Below are 22885 nucleotides of genomic sequence, written 5' to 3' on the forward strand. Positions count from 1 at the left end.
TCTTTAAGACCCTGCTTCCAATTCTTTTGGGTATATACACAAGAGTGAAATTTCTGGATCAGTATGATAGTTCTACACATTCTCGCCAACACTTGTTATTTTCTGGGGTTTTTAAAATAGTTGCCATCCTAATGGGTGTGAGGTGGTATCTCATTGTGGTTTTGATTTGTATTTCCCTAATGACTAATGACGTTCAGCATCTTTTCATGCGTTTATTTGCCATTTATATATCTTCTCTGGAGAAATTTCTATTCAAGTCCTTTGCCCATTTTTTAATCAGGTTGTTTGTTTTGTTGTTGTGCAGTTTTAAAAGTTCTTTATGTATTCTGGATAGTAACCCCTTATCAGATATATGATTTTCAAATATTTTCTCCCATTCCATGGGTTGCCTTTTCACTCTGTTGGTTGTTTCCTTTGTTGCACAGAAGTTTTAATTTTTGATGTAGTCCACTTTATCTACTTGTCCTCTTGTTGCCTGTGCTTTTAGTGTCATATCCAAGAAATCATTGCCATATCGATGTCATGAAGTTTCTCCTCTATGTTTTCTGATAAGAGCTTTAGCTTTAGCACTTATGTTAAGGTTTTTGATCAATTTTGAGTGAATTTTTTATATGGTGTAAGATGAAGGTTCAACATCCTTTGCATGTAGATACCCAGTTGTTCCAAAACCATTTGTTGAAATTCCTCAGCTCTTAAAGGAAGAGTGACAAGGAGCAGGGTGTCTGAAGGTGACTGGATGACTGTGAACAAGGTCCTTCCTCTCGCTGAGCCACTCACTTTCTCAAGGAAACTGGATAATTTACTTAGCTCCTACTCTTTCATCACCCATTCATTCATTCATTCATTCGTACAACTTGCTGTGTCCAAACTTAGAGCCCACAACCTAGTAGAATTTAGGAAGCTCTGTGGTATTAGATGGGGGAAGAATATTCTTTATTTTCACTAATGCAGGCAACCAACCACAGGAAGATTAGCAATACCTGCAACGTTGTCACCAGGAGAAATCCCTGGTATTTTTATATCATGTTACCATGGCATCAGCTCTCTCCAAATATTCTTTACCCTTGTCACTACTTCCTAATTACAGTAATTATTAGACATACTACTCAGTCGTATTATTTAATGCATCAATGAAGATGCACATATACTTTACAATATCACAATTGTGTTTTTAAAATATTTTGATAACTGTACTTCAATAAAATTGCTTTCCTTTGTAACCCTACTTATTTTGTTTCATGCATTCAGAAACGCTATTCTCAGACAGACCCCGCCAGTCTCCCCCAGATGAGCAAGGAGGTTAAGAAGCCCTGCCCTATGTTGGGCCCTGGGGACACAGCAGCCCATGACACAGTCTCAGTAAGATCCAGCCACTGGGAGTGGGAGGGCACACAGATGTGTAGATGCAACATACTATGGTGACTTCTGTGCCAGGGGCACCAGGCACTGTGAGAACCCAGCAGACTACTCAACTCCAAGCAGACCAGCCATTTTTTGGAGGTCTATGTAAAAGGAGAGACCATCCATTTGTCAGCCTGGAGGAGTTATCCTGCCCCTGGTGACTTTTTTGACCCTCTTTGTGCAGGTAATGAGATTCAGAGGAACCGACCCTGCCCCCCTTGGCAGCAGACCATCGGCTCTCCTTTCTGCTCTTCTGCTAACAACAAATATTTTCAGCTGTGGGAATGGAGATGCTCACTGAGCTCTTGGTAGCTATGGAAATCCCAGGGTTTCCCTAGCAACAGCTCTGGTTCAGCCTTGTTGCTAGGGAACACTGGGATTTCCCAGGCTGCCACAGAGCAAGACTGCCCTAGCCCAAGGGCAGAGACGTGAGCACAGCTGTAGGTCTGAGCCCCAGGGAATGGATGGTACCCCCTCACTCTGGTCCTTTCAGGTCACCATGGCCCATAGCCAAGTGAAAGGGGGCTGCACACTGGGCAAGAGGTCTTGAGAGGAGAATGAGAAAGGAGTGCAGTGGGGTAAGCAAACTAATTAGAAAAGTCCAAATGAGCCCAAAAGATGCCAAGAACTGGAAGACGCTGGGCTTCAGGAAGCTCTTCAATCTTCAAGTCTAGCACTTGGTTGTTTGTAAAGCACTTTCCCCAAGATTATCACATAGCACACACCTGCTTCGGTTAAGGAGCAAGCCCAAGGTTAGAACTAAGGCTAGCCTCATGGATGAGGGTGTGCCACCTAGGCGGTCCCCAAGGGCCCCATGCTTAGAAAGGTTCTGCATACTTGGTATAATGCTCTGTTGTCACCATCTTGAAATTTAATTTTTAAACAAGCAGCCCTGAGTTTTTATTTTGCAGCGGGCTCCGCAAGTTATGTAGCCAGTCCTAGTTGTAACCCCCATTTTACAAAAGAGAGAACTGACCTATAGGGAGTAGAGGTAACTAACCCAAGCTCATGTGTCAGAAAGCACACCTTAGGGGCCACTATATTTTCCCTTAGCTGCTTTCAGACACCAGAAGCTGGAAGGGTTTGACCCAAACAGGCATTCAGCATGAGAAGGCACCCCTGGGATCCCCATGACAAGAAGATAGGGATGGCTAGAGTCATGGTCCCCTCACTTGTTCTAGGGCTTCAACAGAAAACTGGAGAAAGCAAGACTTCTCCAAGCCTTGCTTTGGGGGAGCTCCCAGTCTAGTAGAGGATACTGCCAGCATGAAGGAGATACAATTGGAATAAGGACTGAGGTGGCAGTGAGTCCATGGTTGCTGGCAGCAGCGCTGGTTCTGCCCATATTTTACCAAAACTCTGGAGAGGCTATCTGCTTCCTATATCACCCTAGATCCTTTAGAAAGTGGGCATTTCCCATTTCTTTATCCCCTAGGCACTACTTCTGTAGTAACAGGGAAAGCCCCATGCAACAGTACACACATATTTAGTGAGACTTCCTGTTGGCCAGACCCTGGGATGATATCTACTCTAGGCTGAATTGTGGTCCCCCAAAATTCATATGTTGAAGTCCCAACACTAGTACCTCAGAGTGTAACTGTATTTGCAGATAGGGTCTTTAAAGAGGTGATTAAAGTTAAATGAGGTCATTGGGGTGGGCCCTAATCCAATGTGAGTAATGTCCTTATAAGAAGAAGAGATTAGGACACAGACAGGCAGAGGGGAGACCATGTGAGGACACAGGGAAAAGATGGCCATCTACAAACCAAGGAGAGAGGCCTCAGAAGGAACCAACCCTGCTGACCCCTTGATCTCAGACTTGCAGCCCCCAGAACTGGGAAACAATACACTTCCATTGTTTAAGCCCCCACAGTCGCTGGTATTTTGTTACGGCAGCCCCAATAGACTAATATAATATCTTTCTCTGCTCCCACTCGTGTGAGGTAAAGACTATGACTATCTCACAGAGGAGGGACCCGCGACTCTGAGGGGTTAATTACCTTGCTCAGGGTCACACAAGCTACCACGAAGCCCAGGCCAGGACTCAACTCAGCTTAGTCTGACCCCCAAACCAGTGTTTACATCTCAGGAAGCCTGAGTGAGTTGCACCCCAGCTTATCCAATTCAGAACATCCAGATCCCTTTCCTTCTGCTGTCCTGTGGGCTAAGGGACTTCTGGCATGACTCTCTTACCCCCGGGCCCATGACCAGCACACTTCTGCCCAGTGTTCCAGTTTCTCAAAACTTCCTGGTCATTGGCACCTGTGCCCCAGGCTGAGATGATCACCCTGGATGGATCCTTTCACAGAAGGACCCTGAGGCCATATTGACATTCACTGTCCTGAAGACAAACAAAAGAGTGGATATGAAAGGCCTTTGAAAAGTGTCACTAAGCAAAATAGCAGTCTCATGTGGTCCCTAAGCCCTTTAACACTAGGGGACACTTTCCTTTAGTGTTAAAGTGGCTGCACCAGGAAATTCCAGATTCTGTCGCCTTCATGCGGGGGAGAAATTCAGCAATTCAGCTCTCTGTGACTCTCTCCTTTCATCCCCGAGGCAGCCAAGTATCTCCGTAAGCAAAGAACTATCTACCCAGAGAAAACCATGCCTCTCCCCTGGAAAGCAAAAGCAACTGCAGGTGGTTAAGGGGATGGATTTTTCTCTTTTAAAAAATTTTCAAGTTAACAGTGCTTTATCAAGGTACAACGTACATAAAAAAAATTGCACAGATCATAAGTGTAAAACTTGATGAGAAATTTGACAAATGTATACTCCCATGTAATCATCATGCAGATTGAAATGGTAGTTGGGGTTTTAAGTGGAAATCCCCACTTGTCTACTACAAGCTGTCCACACATAGTGTGACAACTCTGATCATGCCAGGTATTGGGCCCCAAGGATGCAGAGTTGAAGCACAAGGTCAGTAGAGTTGATGACCTTGCTAATCTTGTAGAACCAGAGCTATGACAGAGAGGACAGGGGCTAGGGAAGCACAGAGAGGAGCACAGATCCATGTCAGGCCAGTCATGAAAGATTCCCCTTGAGCATGTGACAAGTAAGTTGGATCTTGTAGGATAAGAATGAGTCTGCTGGGGAAGAGAAAAAATAAGGGGACATCGTAGGCATCAAGACATGTGAAGGCTTATGGGTATCAAACAGCTTAGGAGAAAGGCATCAGAGTAAACACAGCATAGGATGGCTCATAGGGTGCCACTTGGGGTCAGAAAGAAGATATGATTATAGAGAAATGAACCCAAGGTTCTTGTGTGACTTAGAAGCTGTTTCTGAAGCCAGAACAGTCAGTGCCTGTCTAATGTTCATGCCAGGTTTTATTGCTTGTTGTCAAATGCTGTTGTACAATACACAGGGCAAAGACCAGGGACTGCATGATTCTCATAGCAACGTTCAGAATAAATGCGAGTCTCTGCCTGACAAGTGATATTGCAGAGCAAGTTACATGAATGGAATTATCCATCTGATAGATCTCACCACAAATTGATCAAGGTATCTAAAATCAGCTTAGCACCGATGTTTAAAGTGGTCAGAGATGTTTAAAGTTACCAAACCTAAATGCATGTTTCACCTCATTGTGCCAGCGTGTCATTTTCTCCCTCTTTAATCATTTGTTTTATTTTTGTCACCAGAATGTATCTTTTCAAGTATCCTTAAATCCTTTCTGAAAAAAAGAAAAATATATACATAGGTAGCCGCATACATACATGCAGCAGAAACAGTCCATCTTTTCACAGCAGCCCTGACATAAACCAAACTGTCATATACACTTAAGTCTGTTTCAAGCCCATTTCTTCTGTTCCAATAGTCCAATTTTTTCCTGGCCCTATACCACACTGGTTTTATTTACTATGGTTACTTCCCTTTAAACATTCAAACATTTCACCCCTAAGCCACCACATTTTGGGTTCCACAGAAATTGCTGTTGTTAAGGTCTGTCTGTTGACACACTCTCCCCTTGCTTCTGTGACGTTTCGTTCCCTTAGGTTTCCTGCAGTCACTTTCCTTATTTTCAGTCTCTTTGCTTTGCCTCTCCTTCTCTTACTCAGCATGCGCATGACACAGTTACCCTAGGAGTGCTCCCCACATCTATATTATCTGTGACACAGACGATGCTACATATTCATCAAACACCATTTCCTTTTCCAACTTTGCCTGCAGCTAGGCCACATTTCCCAGAATCCCTCCTGATTCAGTGTAGTCATGTGACTGAGTTCTGATCAGTGGAATGTGGAGGAAAGAGACTATGACACTTACAGGTCTGGCCACTCAAACCTCACACGTGGTCCTCCAAGACCGGTCTCTTCATTCATCTTCCAGCCACGTGCAAAGAAGTCAGTGGGGATTTCGATGTGCCTAGGGCCCTCTGGAGCTACTGGATAGAAGGAAGCTTGGTCCCTAATAGCCTGTATGGAGTCGAGCCCAAGCAGCACCCCAACCCATCCCCACTGACTTTGAACTATAACATGAGTGAAAAATATTCCTTTATTAAGTCAGCTCACTGAGATACAGAGATTGTTTGATACAGCATTTAACCCTCACCAACTGATACACCACCTCTATGCTAATGACAATCAAATATACGAATTCTGGGCTTGTATTTCTCCTTGTGCATCAGATAATTGACAATGGTTGCCCAAAATGATAGGACAGAGAATTTTTTTTAAAGTCGATTAAAGTCACAGAAATTCATTTATTCATTGAACAAATATCAATTGATTTTAGTATTAATCAACAAATATCTATTAATTATAATAATATCTATTAATCAACAAATATCTATTAATTTTAGTATCTTTCTCATGCAGAACGCATCGCCTAGTACAACAGGCACTGTACTAGTGGCGAAGACTGGACCTATCTTACCAGCCCCTGGTAACCTCTTTCTGTCTCTATGTATTTGTCTATTCTAGGTACATCACGCAAGCAGACAAATACAGTATTTGTCCTTCTGTGTCTGACTTTTTTCACTAAGCATAATGTTTTCAGGGTCCATCCATATTATAGCATATATCAAATTTTCATTCCTTTCATAGCTGAATAATATTCCATTGTGTTACATAAACCATATTTTGTTTATCTATTTATCTGTTGATGGACACTTGAGTTTCCACCTTTTGGCTATTGTGAATAATGTTGCTATGAACATGGGTATGCAAATATCTTTTCATGTCTGTACTTTCAATTCCTTTTGCAATACACCTAAGAGTGGAATTGTTGGGTCATATGGTAGTTCAATGTTTAATCTTCTGACAAGTCACCAAACTGTTTTCAAAAGTGGCTGCACAATTTTATGCTCCCACCAGCAATGAACCAGGGTTCCACTGTCTTCACATCCTCACCAACACTTGTCATTTTCCATTTTTTCTGGCCATCCTAGTGCATGTGTTGTGTTATTTAATAATATTTTTAAATAAGAAAATCATACATGAATACAACCTTGTTTTAAGAAATTTAAACCCAAAGCAGCTTAAAAGGAGTAAGTCCATTTCACTATAGCCCCCTCCAAGTGCCTTCTTCTCTCCAGAGAAAACCACTGTTAAAAAAGTTTGGTGCTCATCTTTCCACACCTCGTTCTCTGCATTTATATTCTTACAGAGGTTGAATGGAAGATTATACATAATGTATACACATGCATTATGTCATTAATATCAATTTCTATCTTTCTTTCCACTTCCACTGTTCTTTCTGTTAGAGAAATTCCACCTCTGAAATCTTATGTTATAGCTTATCCCACTGGTTATAATGTGGTCATTGATGTCCTGGAAGAGTAAGCTGTGTTGACTAGTTTTGTCACTAGCAGCTGAATTTTAGTATCTTTCTCATGCAGAATGCATCACCTAGGAAGCGTCAGGCTTGTTTTGGAATGACAACAACTCTTTATGCTCCTTTCCCTCTCTGAAATCGCTTACTTTGCCTGGGAAAAAAAGAATTGGAAAGATTTTCTCCCTTTTGAAGAAAACAACTGTCCAACAGTTCCAAATGGGAAACAGGTAGTGTTTGACAAGACATTGCCCTCTGCTGCCTGTATTAGTCGAGGTTCTCCAGAATAGGAGATTAATTATATATATATATATTTTTTTTTATATATATACATAATTAATCTCCTATTGGTTCTGTTTTGTGTGTATGTATGTATATATATATATATATATATATAGAGAGAGAGAGAGAGAGAGAGAGAGAGAGAGAGAGAGATTATAAGGAATTGACTGGAAGGATTATGGAGGCTGACAAGTCTCAAGATCTGCAGGGTGAGTCAGCAAGCTGGAGACCCAGGAGAGCCAATGGCATAAGTTTCAGTCTGAGTGTAGTTTCAGTCTGAGTGTGAAGGTCTGGAAACGAGGAGAGCCAGTGGTGTAGCTCCTGTCTGAAGACTGGTAGACTCAAGACCCAGGAAGAGCCAATAGCCCAGTTCAAAGGAGGAATTCTTTGTCTCTTACTCAGGGGAAGGGTCAGGCTTTTTGTTCTATTCATGCCTTCCACTGATTGAATGAGGCCCACCCACATTAGGGAGAGCAATCTGCTTTTCCCAGTCCATAGATGTAAATGTTAATCTCATCCAAAAACACCCTCACACAAACACCCAGAATGTTTGACACATGACCCAGTTGAGTTGACACATAAAATTAACCATTGGACTGGTCATGTGAACTGCTTTGGAGACCAAACCCAGAGCAGGAAGCTGTGGTGTATTTAAGCAATTGCCCTGATGGGTGTTGCAAGCAATCAAAATTCTAAGTAAGAAATTAAGAATAGAAAACTTGTAAACCAACCCAGAGAGAAAAAGAACAGGCTCAACCATCTAGTTTTCAGTTAAAAGTTTTTAAACTAATTGAAACAAGGAGCATGTTGTCTTAGAGAGCAGAGTGATAAAGTAGAAAGATCATGAACTTTAGAGTCAGAAACTCTGAGCCTCAGCTACTTTATCTGTAAAATGGGGTAATAATAATCCTTGCCCAACGCTGATAATTCAAGGATCAAGATTTCCCAAACTCTTTATGGTTTAGAAAGGACTAAGAGTTTGGAAAATCTTGGGTCTGGGAGTTATAGGCCACTGTCCCTAGAATGATTGATTGATTAAACCTGACCAGCAAGAGAGAAGAACTGGTTGTGGATGAGGAAATGACCAGAATTTGGGAAAAAATAATAATGACATTTTGAGGTTCATAATAATGGCAGACAAGCTTGGGTGGAAATCAGACATGAACTTAGACGAGAGGATCTGAGAAGGCAGACTCCAGGGGGAAAAGGGCAGAAAGCAAAATAGCACGCAACACAATTTGCAGTCCTACTGCTAGAGACTCTAAGGGAAGTGGCTCCGAAAGATGAGGATTCTAAAAAGGGGAAATCTGCCTTCATTACTTCAAATTCCAGAGCAAAAATTGTCCCCAGAAATTTCCCAATCTCAAATCATCTAAATGAGATTTAAAAATAAAAACAGCCATGTGGCTATGCAGGGAGACCTCTAAATGAGCTCATATTACGAAAAGATATATGCTTCCACCCTGGCTCCCATAGGCAATTCACAACACAGCTGCCAGTGTGAGACTTTCCACTACAAGGCAGCTTACCTTCCTGATCAGCTCTCAGTGGTGACAACCCATCGTCTGCAGAACATAACCATTACTTATGGGGTTTACAAGGCCTTACCTTACCCGACCCCTGCCTCCTTCTCCAACCTGACATTTTTCACTTTGTTCACTTTGCTGCAGCCATATGGACCTCCTCATTGTTCCTCACTCACACCAACCCCACTGCTGCCTCAGGTCCTTTGTACTTGCTGTTCTCTCTGCTGGGGTACTCTTTCCCCAGATCTCCTCATGGCTTCAGGTCTTTGCTTGAATGTCATCCCCACAGAGAAGCCTTCCCTTACCATTCTGTCTAAAATAGCACCCCTACATCCTTTTCTATCTCCTCTTCCTGCTTTATTTTCTTGAGATTTTTTTTTCTGTCTCCTTCACCAGAATGTAAATCCCATGAGGCTAAGGTCTGTATTTTGTTTACTTCAGGGCCTGAATCAGAATAGATGCTCATTATTGCTGAATAAATGATAAATAAATTCAAATGATAGAAGGAGAGAAAAGATCTAATGATTGATTCAAAAAAAAAAAAAAGCAATGGTATGAATCCCAAACAACAATTTCAGGAAGGCTAGACCTCAAAATGGATTGAGGCTTTTGAAAACTGCTGAAGACGGATAAGTAAAAGGCCTTTTAAACAGTAATAAGGAGGGGAAAGAACAACTTCTTAAAGAAAATAAATCCTCTTTTGTTGGCATTTTACTTCAAGAAGATTGATTTTCAAGCTGAAAAAGGCTAAAAGGGTTGGGAGAGGAGATGACCAGAAACCCAGGCAAGTGGTGATATTGTTGGAATCCAAAGGCTCCAAGGAGTGGAGGATCACCAGGAGGTCTAGACAGGGACAGAAACAGCATTGTAGAGATTCCCAGACCCCGAAGTGACAAGAAAGCAGCTGCCTCAGGTCCTCGGGCAGAGCCAAGAAACAGATCTCAGGGAATGCCTGTGTGGACAAAGGACCACAAAACTAGGTCTCACACACTACTACTGTTATTACTACTGCTGCTACTACTACACAATGCTACGGGTTTGCGTATTTCTCTCCATGCCCCAAATGGCAATGCCCAATTCCAAGGCAGTGCGTCTGAATCTCTTTAGGCTCACAGTCTTTGAACAATTCTGATGAAAGTTGCCCACCTGCCTGTACCCTCAAATTGTGCATGTTATTTCAGGAGATTTAAGAACGTCCTTGGAGTAATTCATGGACCTCTGAAGTGTAAGTGTCACAGGTTAAGAATCCTTGTTCTAGATATATGGACACCAAGGGGGGAAAACTGCGGTGTGGTGGGGATGGTGGTGTGCTGAATTGGGCGATTGGGATTGATATGTATACACTGATGTGTATAAAATTGATGACTAATAAGAACCTGCAGTATAAAAAAACAAACAAACAAAACAACTAATACTAAACTTTCATTGGGTTATTTGTATGGAAATATGTTAATATAAATGTTTCAGACATTACATGAAATTTCTAAAAATCTTATATGTTCTGGTATAATGTTATAAGTCACAATCCTAGTTATTACTTTAGAATGTATATCTCAGAAATAACTAATTTTCTTGTCAACTGCATTATTATGAACTTTCATCAAATCTTTAACCGTGGTCATTTTTAAGTCTTTTGTCATTTACAGACAGTTCTGGGTGTACTCTGATGCTTTTGCAAATATGTTCCTATAAAAGGGTTTCATCTTCAAGAAATTCATGGAAAAGACTCTGACAAGTACAGGTTTCTGGTAGCTGACTGTACTGCTGAACTGAATGAATAAGCATTTTCAGAACTCTAATGAAAAATTGATGAACTCATAAAAGTGCTAACAAAAGATCAAGATGAAAGAAAAAATTAATTACATGGGACTGAGTGAACTGATGAGGATGAGTATAATTTTTGTGACTTTCTGTTTGAATTTTAAAAAAAATCCCACAAGGACTCAGAGGCAAAGAATATACAAATCAATTTTCACTGCAAAGTAAAGGAGCTGTTACAGTGGAGGATTACTGGACTGAATGTCAATATTATGACATAGTATGAGTGTGTTTCGTGTTTGGTAATTGCAATCATTGTTGCTTTTGTTGTGGTCATCCATGTACAATGCTTGGTGTCAGTCTATTTATCTCTTGTAAAAATAAAATACAGTGTGTGTGTGTGAAAAAAAAAAAAAAAGGTAATAGACCTTGCCAGTTGCCCACTAAAGAGATTGTACCAATTTACATTCTCACCAATACAGAGTTACCAGGTTTTTGGATTTTTGCCAATGCAAAAAATAAAAATAAAAATAAAAGTGAGTAGAGTTTGTACATTCAGACACGGGGAATAGATTTCCTCTACTAAGCAGGTTTAAAGAGACACGCGAAGCAGGAAAAAAAATTGTTTTCTCATTACAAAAAAAAAAAAGAATCCTTGTTCTAAAGGTATCTCCCTAAACTGCACCACTGGGATGAATGGTGTAACTCCCAAACCCTACAATTGAGGATTTTAGCCAAATTCTGAATTTTTTCATTCACCAAATGTTTATTGAATGCCTGCCATGTGCTAGGCTCTGTTCTAAACTCTTTAGATATATTGGATTATTTAATCCTTACAACTGCCCTTGAGGTGGGTTCTGTTAATAAACCCCCTTTGAACCCTCTTGCACTGTTGGTGGGAGTGTAACTTGGTACAACCACTATGAAGGACAGTATGGAAGTTCCTTAAAAAACTAAAAATAGAGTTACCATATGATCCTGCAATCCCGCTCCTGGGCATATATCCAGAGAAAACCATAATTTGAAAAGATACATGCACCCCAATGTTCATTGCCACACTATTTACAATAGCAAGACATGGAAGCAACCTAAATGTCCATCAGCAAAGGAATGGATAAAGAAGATGTGGTACATATATACAATGGACTATTACTCAGCCATTAAAAAGAATGAAATAATGCCATTTGCAGCAACATGGATGGACCTGGAGATTATCATACTAAGTGAAGTAAGTCAGACAGAGAAAGACAAATATCATATGATATCACTCATATGTGGAATCTAATTTTTAAAAATGATGTAAATGAATTTATTTACAAAACGGAAACAGACTCACAGATTTTGAAAATAAACTTATCGTTACCAAAGGGGAAAGGTGGGGGAAGGGATAAATTAGGAGTTTGGGATTGACATATACACAATACTATATATAAAATAGATAACCAACAAGGACCTACTTTATAGCACAGGGAACTCTACTCAGTATTCTGTAATAACCTATATGGGAAAAGAATCTAAAATGAGTGGATATATGTATATGTATAACTGATTCACTTTGCTGTACACCTGAAACTAACACAACATTGTAAATCAACTATACTCCAATAAAATTTTTTTAAAGAACCTTCGACAGATGAAACCAATGAAGTACTGAGGCTTTAGGTAACTTGCCAGAGGTCACATAATGGAATTTCACTTGTCTAGCTCCAGAGACATTTCACCACTACTCCACGGTGCCCCTCAAGAGGTTGGTGTCTGTTCTTCAGAGAGCCAGGTTCATCCACCAACAACAACATCAGAAATTCTGTCACACTGCCTCTGGTTACTGATCTTTCCAATGCTTTTCAGACTCAGTTTGCCATCATTGGACCTATTTGTATGAGGGATTACACAAATATTCACCCACATACAACATCTCACAAGGAGATGGCCTCACATCCATGTACAAGGTTACACTCTAAATTGAGAAAAAATTTTTCGGGGGGGCGGGGGCAAGGCTGCATACCCCTACGTCCAAGTTTTGTTTCCTTGACATCACCATGTGCACTTCTGGTCAGGACACTTGGTGGAATAAAGGAAGTTTTTCAGTAAAAGAGAGACATGTATGCGTTTGCTGGGGCTGCCAAGACAAAGTCCCACAGATTTGGGGGCTTAAACAACAGACATGTATTGTCTCCCAGTTCTGGAAGCTGGAAGTGCAAAATCAAGGTGTTGGCAGAATTGGTTCCTTCCGAGGCTGTGAGGAAAGGATCTACTCCAGGCTTCTCTCCTTGCCTTATAGATGACTGTCTCTCTCGGTCTCTTCATTGTCTTCCCTCTATGCATGTCTGCATCCAAATTTCCCTTTTTTCTGAGAACCCCAGTCAGATTGGATCGGGGCCCATCTTAATGAACTCATTATAACTTGATAAAGACCCTATCTCCAAATATAGTCACATTCTGAGGTCCTGGGGGCTAGGACTGCAACGTATCTTTTAAGTGAACACAATTCAAGCCATAAGAAGGCACAGTGGTCAGAAAAAAAGCCACAGAATGCTGGAATTTTTAATGAGTTAATAAACCCTTGCTACAGGATCAACAAAGCTGGCAAATGAGGAGGCCTGACTGTGAACAGAGCATTTTACTGGGTACAAAGCATGGCTACGAAGAAATCAGAAGCACATCTGTGCCCTTCCCTTGATAAATGTTCGGTGTACTTGGGGAATCTCAATGAGGCCATGTAGCAGGTAAACAATTTTCCCTGCAAACACTCAGAAATGCAAACACGTCATTTAATTTTATTTTTTTATTTTTTTTAATTTTTATTTATTTATGGCTGCGTTGGGTCTTCTTTCTGTGCGAGGGCTGTCTCTTGTTGCGGCAAGCGGGGGCCACTCTTCATCGCGGTGTGCGGGCCTCTCACCATCGCGGCCTCTCTTGTTGCGGAGCACAGGCTCCAGACGCGCAAGCTCAGTAATTGTGGCTCACGGGCCCAGTTGCTCCGCGGCATGTGGGATCCTCCCAGACCAGGGCTCGAACCCGTGTTCCCTGCATTGGTAGACAGATTCTCAACCACTGCGCCACCAGGGAAGCCCCTTTATACTCTTTTAATTAGACTTAATCAAGCTTCCAACCAGACAAGACATCCTTCCATCAGTGTCCGCACCTGGTAGCTTTTCTGAGGGGTCCACAGCTCTGCCAGGATTCTCGACACTGTGGCATCCTCTCCATCACACTCCAAGGCTGTTTGGGACCACAGCCCTCTCAGGGCACCTGAGAAGATCCAGCTTGAACCATTGGACTCCACGTGACTCGGTGCCTTGGAGCCTCTCTGTCCTGGCACTCCACCTAGTGGCAAGGGACATATCTGCAAGGCTGCTGTCTCAATTCTCAATTCAAGCTAGGAAGCAACCCAAAAGTACTCCTACCGTCAAACAAAAGTTTTTCTGGAAGGAGGGGACTCTTAGGTCGAGTTTCACAAGATGAGAAGAATACAGATTTGGGCGGAAATGGGGGCTATATTTCAATAGGGACGATGGCAGGGGCATAAGTACATATATAGAAATTAACCCTATACCAAGGAGAACATATATAGGCACTGATTAAGGACAGAACAGTCCAAGTTAAGGAGGAAACTGAGGCTCAAGACAGTTAAGTCACGGACTTCCCTGGTGGCACAGTGGTTAAGAATCTACCTGCCAATGCAGGGGACACAGGTCCGAGCCCTGGTCCGGGAAGATCCCACATGCCGCGGAACAACGAAGCCCATGCACCACAACTACTGAGCCTGCGCTCTAGAGCCTGCGAACCACATCTACTGAAGCCCGCATGCCTAGAGCCCATACTCCACAACAAGAGAAGCCACCACAATGAGAAGCCCATGCACCCCAATGAAGAGTAGCCCCCACTCGCCACAACTAGAGAAAGCCCGCGCGCAGCAACGAAGACCCAACACAGCCAAAAATAAATAAATTTATATTAAAAAAACACAGTTAAGTCATGTCCCCCGGGGCCACAGCTGCTGAGTAGAAGAGTTGAGATCTGAAGCAGGTATGACTCAGTCTAAAGGCCAGGCTCCTTCCCTAAGCAAGGTAGTGGCACAAGGAAGATGGTACCGCAGATCATCTTGGGAAAAGACAGGACAGAAAAAGCAACTAGGAGGACATTACAGCATTCCAAATTTGGGTTGAGGTGGTGGCTTCAGAAATGAAAAAGGAAGAGGAGGATCAGAGTGACTACTGTAGGGAAATCTTGGTGACATAATAGATGTTCAGCACAAAGAGGAGAAAGGCAATGAAAATGACAAGCCTCTAAACCATGGCTATCACAAAGAAAAAGGGGAAAGGCTTAGAAGACTGAGGGTCAGCAGGGAAAAGCACAAGAGGTGACTTGGCTTCCAGATACATCAAGTTCTGATGGTGATGTTTTTAGAATTGGGCTCAGAGCCCCTGTGAGAGTTTTGGGCACTGCCGATAGGGATTTGGGTCACTAAATATGTCCCATATGTCACAGCATGGCACACCAGGATGGCGTCATTGCTCCACAGCTGCAATCAATGAAGATTGATAACTTTTGCTACAAGTGAAGATGCACAATATTCCAGCGACTTCAAGAATATAGGATGTTGAGCTGAGCAGGTCATGAGACATGGAATGGAGAAGGGAGCCACTTGCTGCAAGACACTTATCACGAAGGCCGTGGAGGGCTCATAAAAGGGTATCTCCTGGCCTGTGGCAGAACTTGGCTTCGTGGGGTGAGCCATCAGGGAGTAAGCAGGTCTAGGCAAACAAAAGGGTGATTAAGTGTGTAGTGAAATGACTACTGGCTGTTTTTTACAGAAATGTGAGTGAGCTGTAATTGTAGGTAAAGTGTTGTTTTGAGTGTATTCTCCCTTTGAATGTGCTTCCAAAATCCCTACTATTTGAAAGTGTGACAAAAACAAGAATTTAAAATCTGATAGAGGGTGAAAGGACTTCAAAAGGGCCCCCTAGGGCACCCAATGTGCATTTTCACCCTTTGATGCCTGGTCAACATTCTGGGTCCAGGAGCTCTTCCATGTTGAAAAGGACAGGAACTGAGCTTCCTCCTTTCTTTAAACAACTTCCTTAGATTCTACTTATATCAAACCTGAGTATGGCTACCGATGAATCTGGCTGTTCCTAGTAGTTGGAACACTTTGGAGCAAAGAAAAGACTAATCCCCTGGAGAGTTATTTCAAGGAAACTTAGTACATCCCTGAGTTACTAGGGAGGCCCACAAAGCCCAACAGGAACTGACTTCTCCCTCCCCATCCCACTCACCTTTTCTCCCATCCCACTCACCTTTTCTCCCATCCCACCGCCATCTCTCCACCACCCCATTCCCACCACCACCCCCATCTCTCCACAGCATCCTCATGGGAACTGATGGGAGCTCCCTCTCCATCCCCGCCCCTCCATCTCCCCACACCTCTCTGCTCCAGCCCCATATGAAGGCACTTCTGCTCCCTCTCCACCCACATCCCTGCCACCTCCCTATGATTCTCTCTGGTCCATCTTACATCAACTAACTTCAGCTCCCGCTCCTTCCCAGTACCCAGCCCAAGACGGAAGGCCCTCTCTCACTCACCATCCTCCCACACCCATATGCTTCTCTACTCCATCCTCAAATGAACTAACCTCTGCTTCCCTTCCCCCCAACTCCACCTGCATATCTCTGGTCGAGCCCCACATGTAGGAACCCCTGGTCCCTCCTCCCCCTTCCCCCAACTCCCATAGAGCTCTCTGGTTTATCCTCCTGCAAACCAGTCAAAATCTTGTATCATCAAAATCCTGCCCCCACTCTCCCACAACTCTCTGGTCCAGCCCAACATGAACTGAACTATGTATCCTTTCCCTCCCCATCACCCCAATCCCACTATAGTTCTCTGTTCCAGCTGAACATGATCTAACACCTGCTCCCTTCCCCTCCTCATCACCCCCAAGCCCCCACAGCCCTGATCCGTCTGCACAGAAACCAACCCTTTCTCCCTCTCCCTCTCCTTTCCCCACCCATCACTTTTTCCAACCCACATGGATGGACCTCAGTCCCTTACTTCCCAGTCCCCAATTACCTTTCTGTTCCATCACCAGTTGACCTGACCTCGGCTACCTCTCCCAGTGCACCCAGCCATACTCCCCCTACATCTCTGGTCCACCCACAAGGGCTGACCCGTTCCCTCTCTCTCCCTGCCCATCCCCCACCATCCCCCTCCAGCTCTGTAGACCATCCATCCTCCGGGACTGACCTACCTTGTCTCTCCCTCCCTATCCACCCCCACACTGCCCAGAGTTTACCCAACCACTCTGCCTACATCTCTTGGTCCAGCCCCACATGAACCAACCTCTACTCCGCTCCCTTTTCATGACCCTACACTCACCCTACACTCTCTGCATCAACTGCACCTGCGCTAGCCTCGCCTACCATTCCCTCCCCATCCTTCCCATCCCATCAGTCTATCTGATCCAGCCCCACATGAACTGACCCCAGCCTCCTCTCCATCCAAATCTCCCCACCCCCTTGCAGCTCTTTTCTGCCTCCAGTGAACTGGCTCCAGATCCTCCCCCATCCCCATCTTCCCGACCCTCCTGTGACTCTGCTCCAGTGCCACATCCACTGATTCGTGCAAACCTATCTTAGAATGGCTGCCAGGCATAGATATGGCAAGCACATTATGTCTGTCCTTATCCTTAGGGATAACATGTTACTTGCCACTCTCCCTCTTTCCAAGAGATTCGGACTTTATTTCATTTAGGAGAACGTTAAGCAGGAGGAGATAAGAATGTTTCCAGGGTGACAGTTAACAGTGAAATGGGAAGTAGGGCCCTGTTTTTTCACTCGTTTCCAATATTGTACGTCTTTTATCAGATCATATGCCTCTTATTAAAAAACAGCAATATGACAAAGGTCAACTCCTCACAGGAAATGCTGTCAACTCGACTTTGGGGACAGTAATCATAAAAGCTTCATGGACCCACATTTAACAAAAAGCTTCTGTGACAACCATACCAAAGGAATGAGTGAGAACAAATACTCCTGAAATGCCTCCTTCTTGGCACTGTAAATCCAGGCCCTTTCTGTTACGTTTTCATTGGCCCTCCCCAGCGATTCTGAGTTAAGCACCACTCTTCTCCCTATTCACAGACAAGGAGACTGAGGTGCCCAGAGAAGCAGCTTGCCCCAAATTACACAGCCAGAAAGTGGTGGAGCCCCTGTGAGAACCCAGGTCTGAAGCTACTCTGGGGTCCCCCCACATACCTCAGTGTTTCTCAAGGAGAAGTCCCTCTGCAGGAGACTTGTCCAGGGGACCCCCAAGTCCTCCAGGATGCCGGTGTCCAGAGATGAGGCCCACGGTCACACCTCTTTAACATGCACCCCACACAGGGTTGCTAGTTGAAATGCAGGACACCCAGGTAAAGTTGAATTTCAGACCAACAATGAATAAACAACAAAATGTCCAAATGGGATATACTTGCACTAAAAAAAAATTGATATGAAATTAGCTTAATCAGTTTTCCATTCCTCCTCATCCCTTCTTGCTCCTCACCCTCAGCCTGGGGCAGAGACTTTAACGCCATCTGCCAGGATTTCTCTTATAGGTCATCCTATACGGGGCCAGGAGGGAGCTGGACAAGGTCACTGGACCTGAACCACACAGAGATTCTGAGACACCATCCAGCAAATAAACTGACCAGAGGTTGGCTAAGCTCAACCTACTGTCATAATCACCTGGCTTTCCCCAATTTGTCCCAAGCACAAATTACCAATAAGACTCTTTTCCAGCTGTACACTTTGCCAAAACTATGTTTTAGGGCATCATTTAGGCTTATGCAAAACAGTCAACTAATTTTAGAAACTGATGGGTTCCCAGGGCAAAAAACAATTCACGTCCATAGTAAAGGATCATTTTGTTTTCTGTTCACGGGCTGGCAAGGAGTTTGGGATCTACCAGGCTACATTCAATGAAATGGTTTAGAAGCTGAACTCATAGTCAAGGCTAAAGAAGTCATCCTTAGAGAACAAGAGCTCAAAATAAGAAAGATTTTATTTGAAGACAAAACAAATAGCGCGCGCACACACACACCCACACACATCCAAATGCAAGTAAGAGAGTTCACTGGGTTTTATAAAAGAGAAAGCTGCACTCAGGTGCCAATTAAAATTGGAACCACTGAAGAGATGCCCCCTGCTTGTGGTGACACAAGTACAACATGTGCTTGTGAAGAAGTTGTTCTGCGGTGGCATAAATGTGGGAATGCGGGACAAGAGTTAAGCGATACAAGGCAGAATAGCAGGTGTGCAAAAGCTCAAAGACTCTTTTCTCCACTCTAACGTGCTCTCGTTCTGCCCTGGGGAATTAAAGCAGTGAGCAGGTCACCTTACAAAGAACCTCAATTTCAAAGAACACTTTCAAAAGTTGAAAATAGATTCAGAGTTATTACTAAGGTCATATAGAGAGATCAGTGGGGGAAAAATAATTTACATTCTCAAAAACCAGGCTTCACACAACAGCAGGCACGAAATCGAGTTCCACGTGCTTGTGTTATAAAAGATGACACTGATCTCAATAAAGGCTGGTCTTCTTCATGATGCGCAGGAACTCTTGCTCATTGACTTCTCCATCTCCATCTCTATCGGCCTCATCAATCATTTCCTGCAGCACAGAAAAGATTCCAGTTAGATTAATTCATAAATGAAATGAAAATGTGACTAAGTAATAGGCTTTTATAATGCTACATGAATAGACAATTGTGGTCCACCTGATGCAAATGTGCTGCTTTTTATAATGGCTTGGTTCCTGAAAAGTCATTTGAAAACCAAGCCATACTTTGCCACACGCGTATCACCTAGAAGGGAGCTCAACGATCATGTTGACTAGGGAGATTCCTAAAACCTAAAATAGTAAGTAAAATTGTTCACATGTGTATTTTTCTGGGAGCAGCGTCCACAGGTTTGTCACACTATCGAAAGAGAAATTAAGTGGTCAACAGAGCGACGAGAGAACACACTAGTTTTCCTTCCTATGTAACCGGAGAAAATGTAACTCAGAAAAGTCACACAGGGCTCCAGGCTGATGCGTCACAAACCTGCAGCTCCTCATCGGTGAGGTTTTCACCCAACTCCTTGGCCACACGTTTTAGATTTCTGAACGATATCTTCCCAGTTTCATCATCATCGAAGAGCTTGAAAGCTTTCAGGATTTCTTCTTTGGTATCTTTCTCAGACTTAACAAGTAGAACATAAAACACATGAATATGTGCCCTGCACAGACATCTTGGTAACAGCCTTCATGACCATAGGGGCTTGATCACAGAAGATCACACATCAACCAGGGTAGAAAAAGGGGACAAACGATGAAATTATTACAAACTCAGAGACTAAAAAGGAAATATAAAGGATTGTATTTAAAACATTTTCTGTATAAACCAAAGAGAAAGTAGATTTGTTTTTAAGATGTACGAGCAGATGGTGGAGTTAAATTTAGGGGAAATATACTGCTTAAGCTGGTGGAGGAGGGATCCTCTTGGTGAGGGTGGAGGGGAAGGGAGGAAAGAGAAGGCTATTTCACTTGTTATGAGATCACAAAGCATTACTGGGATCCCAAGTACTCTAACAGAGGAAAAGAGTAAAATCTCCAAGAGCTCCAAGTCCAAATATTCCTGAAAGGTAGCTAAAGATAGAGAGAGCCTCTAATAAGAGCAATCTGGGAATCAACCTTGAATGTGGGACAGCTTTACTAGGTTGTTACAGAATGTTAAACTTCCTGAACTCTTAAACTAGTCCCTGAAGAAAAATATAGGTGTGATTAGATAATTTCAAAGCAACAGGATTATTAGAGTAGGAACAGGCCTGTGCCCTGGGAAGCACACCTGAAACACTGATGGAGTTACTTTTCCACAGGCCAGTAGAACATAGCTGAGTCACATTAAGGAGGAGCCAGGAGGTCAACAAAAGAGAAATGGACCAATGTGAACACCTTTCCTGGGTGGGACACTCAGGGGACTGAGGTAGACTGGTAAGGTGTCATTTTAGAGTCTCTCTGGACCATTTGGACCCTTTAAAAGGGTGACACCCAAGAGACTAGAAAATGGGTGAATTCAACCTTGGAAGTGGTGAAAGACCAAATCCTCAGTGCAGTAAAAACACAGCCTCAGGCTGAGGCTGCCCAGAATAACGACAAATAGGAGAGAAAAGAATTTCAAACTTTAAATACATGGACTTTGTCCTGTCAAAATGCGAGACACTGTAATATTGTTGCTGTCATTAAAAGTTTTACTGCTTGTGGTTATCACACTGACATACCGGTTGGAGAAAGGTAATAGCAAAAAAACATGATAGCAGGAATACTTTTACTTCCTTTCAGAGGGTAAAATGACTTTTCCTGTGACTTTGTGGCCTTGAAGAAAGCCAAGTAGAACCTAAACATCCTAATTCTCAGTCACAAATACTCTCCTTTATCTGAACGCTCCAGTTTGTATTAACTTTTCTTCAATGAAGACATTTCCATATCGAGATTCAAATTTGTCCACCATTATTGGTGGCAAATATGCTGATCATCTTAGCTAACTTACCATTTTCTGAGTCATCACAGTCAAAAAGTCGCTAAAGTTCATTTTTCCTGTCCTTTCCTTATCAATTTCACTTATCATTTTCTTGATCTCTTCTTTCTTGGGTTCAAAGCCCAGTGCCCTCATTGCCACCTACAACAAAAAGAGGATCATCTCAATAGGCACATCTAAACCCAGGAGCGAAAGAATGACAGTGCTGAGGGGGTTAAGCCAGCATCTGCCACAATACTGTTCAAATGACTAGGAAACACTCTAACATTCAGCAAATTGATATGTGCACTCAATTTTATTTAATAATTCTCGAGGTAAGTAAAGACAGGAAAACACAGCACAGAAGACAAAGAGGCAGAGAAAAGTCAAGGCAGCAGAGCAGGAATGTATAAGGCTTGCCTTAAGTTCCTTAACATCAATTGTCCCAGTTCCGTCAGCATCAAAGAGATCAAAAGCTTCTCGAATTTCCTGTTTCTGCTCTTCAGTAAGCTCCGGTTTAGGACTCATCCTTTTTCGCTGGGCAGTTGATGCCATGTTTGCCTTCTTAAAGTTAGAGGCCTTTATATGTTTTACAAACACAGAAGCACAATATTAAGTAATAAAGTCCACATTTTACATAAAATAGTTACAACCACACGCATTTTAAGATAGTTCATACCAACGAATTCCAAAACTTTGCTTAACAAACTATTGTTTGTAGAAGCAAGGAGATCCCTTGTTCTTTTGGACGTCTCATTGAAAAATCATCCCAAAAGAGAGCTAGCCAAGGAGCTGACTAGGGAGAACTGTACAGATAACCAGCTCTCCCTGAATCTGGGGACTAATTATAAAAATGTCCTTAGAACGCTACTCCGCTTCACCCTAAGTTCTCCGATTTTCTGATTACTTCTAGATTTAGGCCAAATATTACTAAGGTAAGATGTATGTTCTGTCAATATCGAATAATAAAATTCAATCCCCTTGGTACATCTGAGCCCTCTCCAAGAAGCTCAAGGCGTTACCCTAAGTCCCTATATTTAACATTTTAAATGCATTAACAATCAAACATAATAAACTGCCCCCCAGCTCTGTGTGGAAACTTTGGTAGAGGCGGCCAGAAGGCCAGAGTCGGAGAGGGGTCGGGGCCTGGGGGGAACCCGAGTCTTTTTTGCCCAGGGACGGTCACCGAAGGGGCTGGAGAAGGCCAGGGGAACCCGAGGGGCGGGTAGGGGGCGGCTGTGGCTGAAGGGGAGACAGCGACGAAGCACAGGCCCAGCAGGGCAGCCGGCATCTCTACCCTACCCTTCCGGGAAAGCTCTCAGAGGAAGAAGGAGTGCGCCAAGGCCGAGAACCGCGCAGGAGAGGCGGCGGGGCCTTGCCAAGGCCTGGGAAGGGCTCAGCCTCTGGACGCGGGGCTCCAGACGGCGGAACGCACTCACCATCGCGGATGGACTCCACTTCCCGTTGTTACGGCAACCGACGTACACAGTGACTCGGCTCCGTTCCCACCGCCCCGCGCGCACGGCGTCTCTCCCCATTGGCGGACCGCTCGCTGCTCTTCCCCATTGGCACAGGGCTGGAATGGGTGGGGCTAACGCGAAGAACTCC

At 43.4% G+C, this 22885-nt stretch overlaps 2 protein-coding genes across 3 annotated transcripts in view; both read right to left on the reverse strand.

Moving 5' to 3' along the window:
• GABRA3 (gamma-aminobutyric acid type A receptor subunit alpha3) overlaps positions 1-22885 on the reverse strand; it is a 606794-nt gene that overhangs the window by 489483 nt on the left and 94426 nt on the right. The window lies entirely within an intron of this gene.
• Positions 18766-22840, reverse strand: CETN2 (centrin 2). Of its 2 annotated transcripts, none has more exons than XM_082376393.1 (5): positions 22717-22840; positions 21698-21856; positions 21311-21439; positions 19826-19963; positions 18766-19392 (listed from the first exon to the last, which is right to left on the reverse strand). In XM_082376393.1, the coding sequence occupies exons 1-5, from the start codon at positions 22813-22815 to the stop codon at positions 19303-19305; spliced, it is 615 nt and encodes a 204-aa protein (XP_082232519.1). In that variant the 5' UTR covers positions 22816-22840; the 3' UTR covers positions 18766-19302. The 2 variants fall into 2 exon arrangements, with proteins under 2 accessions (XP_082232519.1, XP_082232520.1); XM_082376394.1 differs by lacking the exon at positions 22717-22840 and adding an exon at positions 22580-22716.

The sequence above is a fragment of the Balaenoptera borealis genome (assembly GCF_965194805.1).
Source record: "Balaenoptera borealis genome assembly, chromosome: X".
Classification (NCBI taxonomy): Eukaryota; Metazoa; Chordata; class Mammalia; order Artiodactyla; family Balaenopteridae; genus Balaenoptera; species Balaenoptera borealis.